The 14,215-nt window shown below is 55.0% G+C and overlaps 1 protein-coding gene across 2 annotated transcripts in view; it reads right to left on the bottom strand.

Annotated features, from left to right (window-relative positions):
• The window catches only part of ITGA9 (integrin subunit alpha 9), a 302,474-nt gene that overhangs the window by 275,986 nt on the left and 12,273 nt on the right, over positions 1-14,215 (bottom strand). For both annotated transcript variants that reach the window (XM_070073006.2, XM_089331344.1), the window contains exons 2-3: positions 4,690-4,817; positions 3,077-3,183 (exon numbers count right to left, since the gene is read on the bottom strand). In XM_070073006.2, the coding sequence (XP_069929107.2) occupies positions 3,077-3,183; positions 4,690-4,817 (235 nt within the window). The remainder of the gene's footprint in view (positions 1-3,076; positions 3,184-4,689; positions 4,818-14,215) is intronic.

Genomic DNA, 14,215 nt, shown 5'->3' with positions numbered 1-14,215 from the left:
TGACTTCTAGGCATACACCCAACAGAAGTGAAAATAGACTCGTGAAGAGACATTTACGCATGCCTGTTTAGCACAGCGTCATTCTTGTTTAAAAAATTATTTATTTCCTTGAAAGGCAGAGTTACAGAGAGAGGGAGAGACAGAGACAGAGAGAGGTCTTCCATCTGCTGGTTCACTCCCTAGATGGCCACAACGACGGGGCTGGGCCAGGCAGCTCCTTAGCACAGCAATGTTCTAACAGCCAGGAGACAGGAGCAACCGAAGTGCCCAGCAGCGGATGAACAAAGGCAGAACAAAGGCAGAACAAAGCGGATGAACAAAGGTGGAGCACACCCCGAAACACGTTCCAGCCTCAAAGAGAAGAGGACCCTGTCGTGTGCGTCTACGTGGCTAGAACTGGAGGGCCTTAGCTAGCGGAACAATGCAGTCCCCAAAGGAAAACCGCTCTGCGAGTCCACTCACGCACTATCTAAACCAGCCAGCTCTCAGCAGGTGGGACCGGGTTGCCAGCGACCTGGGGGGGTAGGCGAGGGAGGCGTCTCCATGCATTTCATGAAAAAGTTCCAGAGACTTTGGCACAGCCACGTGCACACGGTGAGTGCTGCTGTCTGTCCACTTCACACCGGTGCAGATGGCTAGCTTTATGGTCTACGTGTTGACCACAAACCGGGGAACAGAAAAGGCCCCAGGAAAGTGGATGCTGTGGGATGCCTCGACTTTTCTCCAGCGCCCATAAGGAGTGGCTTAGGGGGTGCCTGACGCAATGCTAGGGTCAAACACAAGTGCATTCGCTGAGACGGAACGGTTCCGGCACCAGGACCCACGAGTGCTCCGGCATCAGGACCCACGAGTGCCCCGGCACCAGAACCCATGAGTGCTCTGGCATCAGGACCCACGAGTGCTCTGGCATCAGGACCCACGAGTGCCCCGGCACCAGGACCCACGAGTGCCCCGGCACCAGGACCCACGAGTGCTCTGGCATCAGGACCCATGAGTGCCCCGGCACCAGGACCCACGAGTGCCCCGGCACCAGGACCCACGAGTGCTCCAGCGCTCCCTTCTTGGTTCCGTTGGCTAACTCTTCCCCAGGTCCTCACTGCTGTCCACGAGCCCAGACGACCCCTCCTTGGGAGGGATGTGTGGGAAGGCGAGACTCCATCTCACCCCCGGGAAGCAAGTCCTCAGGCGCCGCGGGGTTACCCTCCCAGGGGGCCAGGAAATGTTTGCAGAGGCCCAAACAGGCTGCAGGCTCAATGCCCGTAACAGCCTCTCGTGTCCTCCAGCCACCAGGCCGCCGGCCCACCCCGCGTGCTCGGGTCAGAACTGCAGGCCTCCCTTTGATTAAGACCAGGGTCAGCCCTTCTTCTTTCCCCAGAATGACAGACGACAGTTCTGGCCCCTCCAGGGCCAGGCCATCCAGCTGGGGTCAGGCCACCAGGGCTGGAGGAATGCGGCGGCTTGGAGAGGGGCCAGGGCCTGCAGAGCCGGCGGCGAAAGGACTGGAAGTCAAGGCCGAGAGCGGCGTGGAGGGAAGCCGCCTCGGGACCTGCGACCGTCTCCAGCGGGGAGGCCGCGGGAGGCTGGCGACAGCGTCCAGCTGCTCCCTCCCACCCTCTCCTGAGCGGCCCGACCAGGGGGCCTCGCTCCCTGGGCTCCACGGCCCTGTCTCCCCCGGGAAGGAGCCCAGGAAAACCAACCGCTCAGCTTCGCAGAAGGAGCGGCCAGACCTGGCCTCCTGTCTTGGTCTCGCGGCCCTGTCACAAAGCCTCCCTCCAGCCTCCCAGGGAAGCAGAGGCGCGAGGGAGTCACAGCAGGGGCTGCTGGGAGCTGTGACCCAGGACAGCTCGCGGCCCCACAGCGAGGCCACAGCGAGGCCTCTCAACCACCTTCGTACCGGGCTGCAAACAGAAACGACTTCAGTTAGAGCAACACAGCCAAACCCTCGGCCGCAGCCGTGCGGAAGGCCTTCCCTGTCGCCCGAGGCCGACAGAACCTTCTAGGAGGATGGCACTGTCCTCGCTGTACTTGCCACACCGCGGCTAGTGCCATCCGGGTTCCTGAGCGCTCGGAACATGGCTGGTGAGGCTGAAAAGCCGCGTTCTCACTTTAATTTAGATGCACCTGCTTTCCCTTCTCGCTCCTGGTCTCTCCGTCAGGGCAGCCATGGGGCAGAACACGGCACGTGCGCTCCAGAAGCCAAACAGATGACTGGCTAGCAGTAACGTGTTGAGAACAAGCATTTCGCGTAGGAATTAGGATACCGGGGCTCACTGAAGAGCACCTACGTTCAGCCCCTGGCTCCACCACCGACTCCAGCTTCCTGCAAACACAGACCCTGGGAGGCAGCCAGCCATGGCTCAACTAATGGGGTCCCTGCCACCCCCGTGGGGGACCCACATGGAGTTCCCAGCTCCTGGCTTCAGACTGGCCCAAGCTAGGCATGCGAGGAGTGAACCACTGAATGGGGGTCCTCTCTCCCTCTCCAACAAAATAGAGTAACAACATGCATTTCATTCAGCATCTTATTGTGTAGGAATGCATGGGAACGAACTATGGACTAATCTCAAAAATATTCAGAGTGAAAGAAGACGGACGAGCACACACACTGTAGGGTTACATTTATACAAACGTGCAGAGAAAGTGCAAACTGTGTTGGAAACCAGCCACGGCAGGGATCTCCTGGAGAGGGGGAAGGAACTCCTGGGGATGTGGGAAACACTGCTTCTCTGGGCTGCGTTACACAGGTGTGCACAGCTGTGAGACCCACACTGTCATCCTCAGACTCGTACTTCACATAAATTATTCCCTGACATAAAAAAGACACCAAAACCATGCGGGTAATGAATGAGATTTACGAGGTACATTTTATTTGTCATCTTTCAGCAGCCACACTGAGAGCCCTGGGAAGGCACTGACATTTGACAGAAAAGAGAAGAAAAAACAAGCCATCTGTTACGCAGCGGTGCAAGCATGCAACCTCCAGGCCATGTCCGCGCCCTGCCACCCCGTGTCCCCAGCAGGTCAAAGTCTCTGGTTCTCAGTGCACTACCCGCCCAGGGCACCCCTGAGGCCTTACCAACACGTGGCCGTCGGCCTTGGGCTGCCGGGCCAGGCTCACTCCCATCCACTCATCGTCCCGGTCTTCCCGACACGTCTTCCCACAGGGCGCGCCCCGATTCCTTGCTGCGGGGAGAAGAGAAGAGTCAGGCTGGGATGAGGAAGGACCTCGGCTCTGCAGAGGGCGGCCCACAGTGTGGCCACGAGGCATGAAGCAGCTCCGGCACCACCTACGCTGCTCCACTCGGCCACGTGTTCTTGGCGAAGGGCTCAGGGTTGGTGTGGACAGCGCCTCCACCCGTGAGGTCCCGGGAACGTGTGGCTCACAGCCAGGCTCTGAGGGGCACCGGAGGGCACCACAGACACCTGTCTTTTTCTGCTAAGGGAAATCAACGCGACTCTTTGTTTTAAAAACAGTCATTGAGGGCCTGGTGTTGTGACCTGTGCTATAGCAGGTAAAGCCACCACCTGTGATGCCAGCATCCCATACGGGCACCAATTTGATTCCTGGCTACGTTGCTTCCAATCCAGATCCCTGCTAATGCACCTGGGAAAGCAGCGGAAGACGGCCCACGTGTCTGAGCCCCTGTCACCCATGTGGGAGACCCAGGTGGAGTTCCAGACTCCTAGATTTGGCCTAGCCCAGCTCCAGCCATTGTGGCCATTTGGGGAGTGAACCAGCAGATGTATGATCTCTCTCTCTCCCTCTCTCTCCCTCTCTCTGTAACTCTACCTTTCAAATAACTAATATTTTTTAAAAACCAGTCATTAGAAGATCTAGATTGGAAAGGAATCAAAGTGACAATGGTAACAAAAACAGCCCCTGCATATTGGGAACCTGCTGTGTGCCAAAGCAGTCCTCCATCAGCTCACGCTGTCACTCAGGGCTGTCGCTGTGGGGAGTGGGGGGCACCTCAGTCTCGATTTCACAGGACATTCCCAACAAGTCCCAGATGGGCTTTGAACCCAGGCTGACTCATCCAACTCAAGAGGTATTTTCCATGAGACCAAAGTGAGCTTTTAAAAGCATTTGCCTGATCGTATCTTTCCCTACGTAAGATATAAAAGCTGAAATCTACTTTAATGACCTCCCCCCCACAACATGCATAGAATAAAACCCCAACTCCTCACCCTGGTCAGCCCAGCCTTTCTCGCCAACCTGCTCCGCTCCGCGTCCCCTGCTCCCTGCCCCAGCTACGCTGCCTTCTGTGGTGCACCTCTGAGCCTGCCCAGCTAACTGATGTGTGTCTTTCCAGGCACGGAGGAAGGTCCCCAGAGGGGCCTCTCCATCTCGATTGGATCAAAGGCCTGACTTCCCTCGGGCCTGCTCTCACTCACTCATCTGGTTTAATCTCTCTCTGGCCCACGGAGTTTCAAGACCTAGGATGACAGGCTCCTTCTCTGCCTTTTTCACAAGTATATCCCAGTGCTGCCTAACTGGTGTTGGAGAGAGAGAGGGGGAAGGAGAGAGGGATGCATGCATGATGGATGGATGCATGCATGGGTGGATGGATGCATGGTGGATGCTCAGACAGACGGACGAGCAGGTGAATGATCGGGCTACCCGGAGAGGAAAGAGTGAAGTGTGAGGGTGCAGACCCCACTTCTGCCTTGCCAGTGACGAGCACCCACCTCGAGCCATGTCCAGTTCGGTGCATCTCCGGTCAGGGTTGGTGTGGATTCGGCACTTAAACACAGCCCCCGGGGACTTCACTGAAGTGCTGTATTTGGAATCTGCCTTCGGTGCACCCACGAGGACCCTGCACATCAAGAGGAAAGCATTGGCTGTCACAACCCAGCACCAGAAAAGAGGAGGCAGACGGTTAAATCTTCACCCAGCCACGGGTGGGCCGAGTGAAGGCTTGTCGGGAGGAGGCGAGGGGTCCTCCAGGGAGCCTGTTAGATCTTCCAGCTCCAAAGGTGGCTGGGAACACATCCAACCACCCACAGGTTCCTACCCAGAATCTGTAAGGAACTCCTCGCAAGTCAGTAAGGAGAACACAAACTAGCAAAGTAATGGGAAAAGACTTACACAGATACTTCATGAAAGAAGACAGCCAAAGGGCCAGCAAACACTTGAGAAGGTCCTCAAACACAGCAGTCACCGAATGAGATACCACTCCGCACGGCCCCAGAGGCTAAACCAAAATGCTGAAAGCGTCAAGTACCGACAAGGAGGCAGAGTAACTGGCTCGTTCACTCACTGCTGGGCGAGTATAAACTGTCAAGCTCACTTTGGAAAGCTATGCAGTGGTGTTTTTTTTGGGTTTTTTTGGGGTTTTTTTTTTTTTTTTTTTTTTTGACAGGCAGAGTGGACAGTGAGAGAGAGAGACAGAGAGAAAGGTCTTCCTTTGCCGTTGGTTCACCCTCCAATGGCTGCCGTGGCTGGCGCACCGCGCTGATCCGAAGCCAGGAGCCAGGTGCTTCTCCTGGTCTCCCATGGGGTGCAGGGCCCAAGCACCTGGGCCATCCTCCACTGCACTCCTGGGCCACAGCAGAGAGCTGGCCTGGAAGAGGGGCAACCGGGACAGAATCCGGCGCCCCGACCGGGACTAGAACCCGGTGTGCCGGCGCCGCAAGGCGAAGGATTAGCCTAGTGAGCCGCAGTGCTGGCCTATGCAGTGGTTTCTAACAAAGCTGCACACCTACCTACCCCATGGCCCAGTAATTCTACTTCTAGGAATACACCCAATAGCACACATACATCTACCGGGAGGCGTGCACACAAATGGTCAGAGCTGAACACGCAATAGCCAAACATGAAAAGAAACCCCAAGGCCTATCAGTGCTAGAGTGGACAGGTAAAGTGAGGCATAGTGACACAACAGGATTCCACAGGGATACAATGGAACCCTAGAGTAACACAACAGAACTCTATAGTCATACAATGGAACTCCCTAGTATACAACAGAAATCCACAGTAATACAACAGAATTCCAACAGTAAGACAAAAGGACCCTACAGAAATACAATAAAATTCTATGTTAATACAATAGAACTCCATAGTAACACAACTACCTACAATAATACAATGGAACCCTACAGTAACAACAGAACTCTAAATTAATACAATAGCACTCTACAGTAACACAACAGAACTCTACAGGAACACAACAGAACTCCAGAGCAACACAATAGAACTCTATATTAATACAATAGAACTCAGCAGTAACACAATAGAACTCTATGTTAATACAACAGAACTCAACAGTAACACAACAGAACTCTATGTTAATACAACAGAACTTCATAGCAACACAATGGAACTACAAAGCAACACAACAGAACTCCATAAGAACACAACAGAACTCTATATTAAAACAATAGAACTCAATAGTAACCCAAGGGGCCGGTGGTTAATCCTCTGCCTGCAGCACCAGCATCCCACATGGGCACCAGGTTCCAGTCCTGGTTGCTCCTCTTCCAGTCCAGCTCTCTGCTGTGGCCCAGGAAGGCAGTGGAGGATGGCCCAAGTGCTTGGGTCCCTGCACCCCATGGGAGACCAGGAAGAAGCACCTGGCTCCTGGCTTCAGGTCAGCATAGTTCCGGCTGTAGTGGCCATTTGGGGAGTGAACCAATGGAAAGAAGACCTTTCTCTCTGTCTCTCTCTCTCACTGTCTATAACTCTACCTGTCAAATAAATAAAAAAAAAAATAGTAACACAAGAGGACTCTGTTAATACAATAGAACTCCATAGCAACACAATAGAACTACATAGTAACACAACAGAACTCCATAGCAACACAATAAAACTACATAGTAACACAACAGACCTCCATAGGAACACAATAGAACTACATAGCAACACAACAGACCTCCACAGGAACACAATAGAACTCTATTAATACAATAGAACTCAACAGTAACACAGGAGAACTCTATGTTAATACAACAGAACTCCATAGCAACACAACAGAACTCCATACTAACACAATAGAACTCTACAGTAACACATCAGAACTCTTCAGTATTATAGCCAGTGAACATTACCTGCACCCACACAGATGAGCCTCACAAAGAGAATATTAATACTCCAGACACAAAGCATACTCACAGGCCCATTCACCTCAAGTTCAAAAGCAGGCAGAATTCAGCTGTGGTGTTAGAAGCCAGGGTGATGACTACTTCTGGGGAGGAGAGGGGTTGTGATTAGGAAGAGCTGGCTTCAGAGGTGCTGAGAATGTTCTATTTGTCAACCTGAGTGGTGTTTACCAAAATCTGGTCATCTACCTAATTGGAAATGATAAGAGCTCTTTTCTGGATATGTGCTCCATTTCAATTTTAAAAAAAAAGTAAGAAATTCAGGAGCTGGTGCTGTGGTGCAGCAGGTGAAGCTGCCACTGACAACGCTGGCATCCCACATTAGAGCACCAGCTCCCGTCCCGGCTGCTCCACTTCCCATCTGGCTTCCTGCTCATGCGCCGGGGAAGACAGCAGCTGATGCCCAAGCACTTGGGACCCTGTGACACATGCAGGAGACCCTGATGGAGCTCCCGGCTCCTGGCCTCAACCTAGCCCAGACTCTGCCACTGTGATCATTCGCAAAGTGAACCAGCCGATGGAATCTCTCTCTCTCTCTCTCCCTGCCCTTCTCTCTGCTCGCTCGCTCTCTCTCTCTCTCTCTGTCACTCTGCCTCAAATAAATAAATCTTTTTTTTTTTTAAATAGGAAATGTAGAGGTCCTGTTTCTCTTCTGCCTGTCCCTTCCCTTCTCGCCACCACCCTCCACCCAAGCACTCACACAACATGTGCATTTAGGAGGGAGCAGGAACTACACAGCACAGCCTGGTATTGAAACTGCAACATCTACCCCAATGCACAACAGGCAGACCAGTTCACACACAAACCTCGGCAGGGACGAAGCTCTGCACAGCGCACCTGGAGCAGGGAAGCTGCCTGGGGTGGGCCGCCCCACCCAGCAGGGGCCTGCCCTGGCCAGAGCGAAGAACCAGACAGGCCAAGAAGGCTTTGGGCCCAAGCGAGGGCAGAGCTCGGGGGAACAGCAGCAGGCTCCCCTACAGATGCTACAAGAACTCTCTGGCCCTACAGTTCCATCATTATACAGTGTTTCCGGAAAGTAGTCAACTGAAGATCTACAGCAAAGAACCCAAAACAACACTCATCAGGCAGGGTCTGTGCTGAGCCAGGAGCCAAGTGGAAAGGTCTTGTACAACGAGACTTCAAACAAAATCCACACAGAGGCTCAAAGAGGAAACTGCAGCCCTGTCCACTGAGGACATGGGCTGTCCCCATCCTGAGCCGCCTGGACAGGAGGTGGCACTCACCCCATAAGGGAACGGGCGCGTCACGAAGCAGACTGGAATAGGGCGCGTCTTCCCGACGGCCTCTGGGCATGTGGAAAGCTTGGCCCAGTGCCCTCACTCTGCCCGCCACGCCACCTTCATCGTGTGTGCAGTCCCCCCGCCCCGGGTCTCTAAATGTCACTGCATCCCCACACACACACCGGCTGGGCACGGGGAGAACAGACAAGGTCCCCACATCACACCACAGAGGTTGGGGCCTTGCAAGCGGGACCTCAGCAAGGCAGAGCACAGGGGACATCGTCACTAACCGCGATCAGGGACCCAGTATCAGGGGTCACAGCCAGGCCTCTGGGTCCTTTCTGGTCCTTTCTGAATTCCCACTGTCGGGCCGGCATCACGGCACAGCAGGAAAAGCTGCTGCCTGGGACATCAAACAGCCACTGGTTTGTGTCCCGGCTGCTGCACTTCTAGTCCAGCTCCCTGCTAATGGCCTGGGAAAAGCAGTGGAAGACGGGCCCCTGCACCCATGTGGGAAACCCAGATGTATCTCCTGGCTCCTGGCTTCGGTATGGCCCAGTCCTGGCCTGTGAGGTCATCTGAGGAGTGAACCAGTGGATGGAAGACCTCTCTGTCTCTATCTCATCCTCTCTCTTTCTAAGTGACTTTCAAATAAACAAATATTTTAAAAGCTCAACCCCTCAACCGTCCGAGGACATGCAGGGCCCAGGAGACTGAGCCCCAGGAGGGCCCCTTCCCAGGCCAGCCTTCCAGGGGCTCTGCTGGGTCTGAGTGTGTGCCCCCAAGAGTTCGCCAGTTGGAAACGCACCCTGCCACCTCCTGCGTTAACCGTATTTGGAGGCGCGGCCTGGGGGAGGTCCTCAGCCCCCATGCTGGGATTAGTGGTTTTCTGAGAAGGGGAGGGGAGACCCGAGCTAGCAGCTGGCTCTGTCCCCCACGTGAAGTCCTCGCCGGGTCATGACACAGCGAGGAAGCCCTCCCAGACCCGGAGCCGAGGCCAGCGCCTCTAGAACACTCAGTAAACCCCTGCGCTTGCCACGTCAGCGCTGTGTGGAAGCCAGTTACACCTGCAGAGACGCGCAGGCGCGGGCTGTGCTGGGCCTTTGAGGACACTCTCCTGGGGTGTGACAGGCGCCAGGCCCCCAACAGCGAGGGCAGCTCACACCCTCCGCCTCGCGGCTGCAGGACCACCAAGCAGAGACAGCACTGGCACCCACAGCCCCTCGGCACCCTCCCCAAGCAGCCTCCCAATGGACCACGCCAGCCACCCTCCCACCCCGGCGGCCCCCAGCTGCTCTGCCACAGACGCACCAGGGCACACAAAACAAAACCCAAATGGAGGAGCGAGAGCCACCCGCGTTTCCCTCTTGTGGGCTGAGCCTCAGGGCAGGCGGGCAAGCCCAGCGCTGCTGTCCACGGAGCCAGCTGTCCGTAGCAGCAGCAGAGCGAGAGGTCAGGTGCACCTCCGCTGCTGACGCATGCGCAGCCCTGCCGAGGGTCACCGCCAAGAGGGGGTAGCCCCCGAAGTCACCTGCTCTGCCTGAAGACCCCGGGGCCAACTCCAAATCAGCCCCACCGCAGTGAACGACTGCCACTTGGAATTAACCCACGCTACTCAAATCACAAAGAACAAACCAGGCGGAGAACCCATCACACGAAAGGGAAGGGAACCGCCGCCAAGAAACAACCGGCAGCTGGTCTACCTGTCCCCGACCTGGCACTGACACACTGGAAATCACAGATGGTGCCACCGCTCCCAATTCACACACACAGACTGCAGGCTGTCCAGGGAGGAGGGACCCGAGCGCTTCACTCCCGTGACACAGGGCAGACATTCCTATCAGAAAGAAAGCAGCGAAGAGACCAGCCGGACTATCTCCGTCCACGCCCGAGGCACAGAGTGGTTCTGACAGCAACAGCTGATCCCCACCCTGATAAAACCCTCCGGACCAAATCTGCAGTCAGCTGAGAAGATTCTGCCCAAACGCTGTGCAGCAGAAACTGAGACGAGAGGTAAAGAAGGGTTTGTGCACATGCGCGGGACTCTCGGCGGTGGCATGCAGAGAATGGCTTGCAGCCCCGTGTCTGCAGAACACTGCGGCTTCCTCTGGGCCCGCCGTCCAGCAAGTCTGCCGCTGCGGCCGGCCCACGGGCTGTTGGCCAGGCCGATCCCAAGAGACAGAGGGAGTGCGGGGGCCCAGGGTTCAGGAGAAGCCACTGAAAACATGCCGTTTGGTTTTGCACTATCTTCTGAGTTAGACAACCTGGCCGCTTCAAGCATCCCCCAAAGTCGGCCCTGGGACTCCTGATGAGACAGTTTCTCTCCTCTGCACAGTCTATGCAGAAAGGGCCAGAGTGCCCCCACCACCAGGCTCCCCTTAACAAAGGCCTCACTGGGGCCGGCGCTGTGGTACAGCAGGTAAAGCCATCGCCTGCAGCGCTGACATCCCATTTGGGTGCCGGATCAAGTCCTGGCTGCTCCACGTCCAACCCAGCTCCCTGCTAATGTGCCCAGGAAGGCAGCAGAGGATGGCCCAGGTCCTTGGGCCCCTGCACCACAGGGGAGACCTGGAGGAAGCTCCAGGCCCCTGGCTTTGGCCTGGCCCAGTCCTGGCCATTGCAACCATTTGGGGAATGAACCAGGGGATGAAGATCTCTCTCTTTCTCTGCCACTAACTCTGTGTGTGTGTGTAACTCTCTGCTTTTCAAATAAATAAAATAAATATCTTTTACAAAATGAATAAATAAAGGCCTCAATGATTCTCCTCTGTGCTTGTGGTTCTCAGAGCAGCAGCCCACGGCACACCTGCCGGCTGGCAGGAATGCAGAGTCTCAGGCCCCGGCCCCGCCCACTGAATCGGACTGGGAGTCTCATCGTGACATGTAGTCGAAGGAGTGCCACACACCACCTGTCCCAAGGAAAGATGACCACGGTCACCTGCAGCCACGGTGACCAGACTGCCCTAGAGACGTTGGTTACCCCCGCCATCCCCAGCGAAAGACGCTGCCCACTTCCAAGGCATCTTAGAGACCATTGCTTTACTCAGGACTTCCAACCGGGGCCACTAGCATGGCGCAGGCTACTGGGCCACGCTCATCACGGGCAGTGTCTAATTCAGGCTTCCCAGCAAACCCGTGGGAGAGGCAGATATGAGCCCCACTTCACAGAGCAGCAGGTGGGCAGAGGTGGCTACAGGACTGTCCCAGTCCACGGCTCATCTTTCTATTTTTTTTTTTTTATTTAAAATGTATTTATTTATTTGAAAGTCAGAGTTACACACAGAGAGAAGGAGAGGCAGAGAGAGAGAGAGAGAGAGAGAGAGAGATGTCTTCCATCTGCTGGTTCGCTCCCCAAATGGCCACAGTGGCTGGAGCTGTGCCGATCCAAAGCCAGGAGCCAGGATCTTCTCTGGGTCTCCCACGTGGGTGCAGGGGCCCAAGCGCTTGGGCCATCTTCTACTGCTTTCCCAGGCCATAGCAGGGAGCTGGATGGGAAGTGGAGCAGCTGGGACCTGAAATGGCACCCATATGAGATGCTGGCACTGCAGGCAGCGGCTTTACCTGCTACGCCACAGCGCCGGTCCCACAGCTCATCATAAGGTGCCAAGCTGCACCGTGCACAGCAGCCGTTTGTGCGTCACCCACTCCCTGTACAGCACACCCCTGAAAGCCAGGAAAGAGCAGGAACCAACAGGGGCCCGGTGCCCACTCCCTGGGTGACAGCGGCTCATACGTGCCCGAGAAAGCCCAAGTGAAGCTCTGTGGACCCTGATTTGGAAGCTGCCTCCCGCCAGGAACAGGCGGAGGTTGGGAACAGAAAGGAAGCCTTCCTCCTCCTCCCCCTGGAGCTCAGGGGGTCCCAGGGATAAGTTTCCTAAAACAGGGACATTGCTGGCATGGCACGGCTCTCCTTGCAAACGTGGGCCCATCTGTCCTCTGCCGGCACAGTCATGCCCACAAGTCTGATTTCCTGCTTCAGGCAGCCCTAACAGGCAGCCCCTTTGTGTATTCTACTCAGAGGAGCTGTGTGACGGAGCTGGGGGTGAACCGAGGGTGCCTGTGTCCTAGGGCGGGCTCCTTAAAGTCCCCCCCCCAGACTCAGTCTGGCTGCAAAGCCGCCATTCCTGCTGCCCACGGCGCTGCCCCCCACACCGAACTGGCCCAGCCTGAGGTCAAGTACCTGGAGAGCAGGTGGCCAGTGCGGGCTGAGCCACAGCTGCCTCCCTGGGGAAGGCTGGGAACTCACGGTGTCTCCACTCCCTCCCCACAAAAGCCAAGGCAGCCATTCCACAGGGCGAAATTACAGCCAGACCGAGGGCAGCAATGGGGGATTACAACCTTTAAACCCATTAGGTTTGCTTCCATGCGTTTCATCCAAAGCCAAAGCTTCCCCAGGGACTCCCATTTTGGTTACAAGCACTGTGTGTCCACCATGGGGAAACCCCAGAAATTGAGCCACAGCCCTCGCTGGGCAGCAGCCAGCCAAGGCTTGTGTGCAGGGAGAGCCGGTGCCAGCAGAGCCACCCCTGGCCACACCAAACCACTCCCGGAGGGACGGATGCTTGCCCACTGGCGCTGCGGAAGCTGAACGGCTCGGAAGCTCCTCTTCTTGCATCGGGGAAACTGAGGCTGCAGCTATTTAAGCAGTGGTTACTCACTCACTGCTTCCCAGGGTTTTAAACTACGGTTTCACCTGGATTCTAACGTGTAGGGAAGTATCGTAGGGTAAGAAATGTAAGGAACAAAGGCAATGACACAGGGCTCAAACCCCGCCTCTATCTCTGATGAACCGAGTGACCTCCTACAAGCTAAGGTCTTAACCACTTGGAGCCTCAGTCTTCCTCCTCCCGCAAAGCAGAGGAATAACAATGGACCTCGGGGCTGTGCTGTGCGTAGTGGGTGAAGCCGCCACCTGAAGTGCTGGCATCCCATACAGACACCGGTTTGAGTCCCGGCTGCTCCACTTCCGACTTCTGATCCAGCTCTCTGCTGTGGTCTGGAAAAACAGTAGAGAATGGCCCAAACACTTGGGCCCCTGCACCCAGGTGGGAGACCCAAAGGAAGCTCCTGGCTCCGGATCGGTCCAGCTCTGGCCGCTGCAGCCATTGTGGAGTGAACCAGAGGATGGAAGACTTCTCTCTCTTTCTCTCTCTCTCTCTCTCTCTCTCTCTCTCTCTCTGCCTCTCTGTAACTCTGCCTTTCAAATATAAATAAATAAATCTTAAAACACACACACACACACACAGTGTACCTCACATGAGCAAAAGAAGGTTTATAAAGCTCCCAGCCTGTAAAAACTTGCCATGGGACTCCAAATCTTATTAAGTTGGCAGGTAGCAATGCCATCTTACTAGTTAAAGTGATCATTTTAAGTTCATAACTGATCATAAAGCTAGGATTAAGGGTCAAAGGGATCACATAAATAAGACCAAGCGTCTGCTAAAACTAACTGATAGAATTAAAAAGGAGAGAACAATCCAACATGGGAAGCGGGATACACAGCAGACTGATAGAATGGCAGATTTCCTAAACAGCACTCTGGCCTCAGAATCAGCCCTTAAGGCATTCAGATCTGCTAAAAAGCCCATGAGAATATTTCAAGCATGGAAAGCCAAGACACTGTGGCAAAAAGAATGACCTAAATGAAAAATCTCTGTGAGTGAGATCCTGGTGGAAAGAACAGGCCATCAAAGAAGGAGGTACCTTTCTCTGAAGGGAGGAGAGAACTTCTACTTTGACTATGGCCTTGTCTAAATAAGGTCAGAGTTTGTGAACTCAAGAGGCTTCCATAGCCTTGGCAGCTCATGACAAGCACCTCGGGTAATTACTGACGTCATACATAAGCGTGTCAATTGTTAAATCAACAACAGGAGTCA

Source organism: Oryctolagus cuniculus, chromosome 4 (genome assembly GCF_051225735.1).
Source record: "Oryctolagus cuniculus isolate XC-2025 breed Fujian yellow rabbit chromosome 4, ASM5122573v1, whole genome shotgun sequence".
Lineage (NCBI taxonomy): Eukaryota > Metazoa > Chordata > Mammalia > Lagomorpha > Leporidae > Oryctolagus > Oryctolagus cuniculus.
Note: the sequence above shows the minus strand (reverse complement) of the source record. Positions and strands in the feature narration are given on the sequence as shown.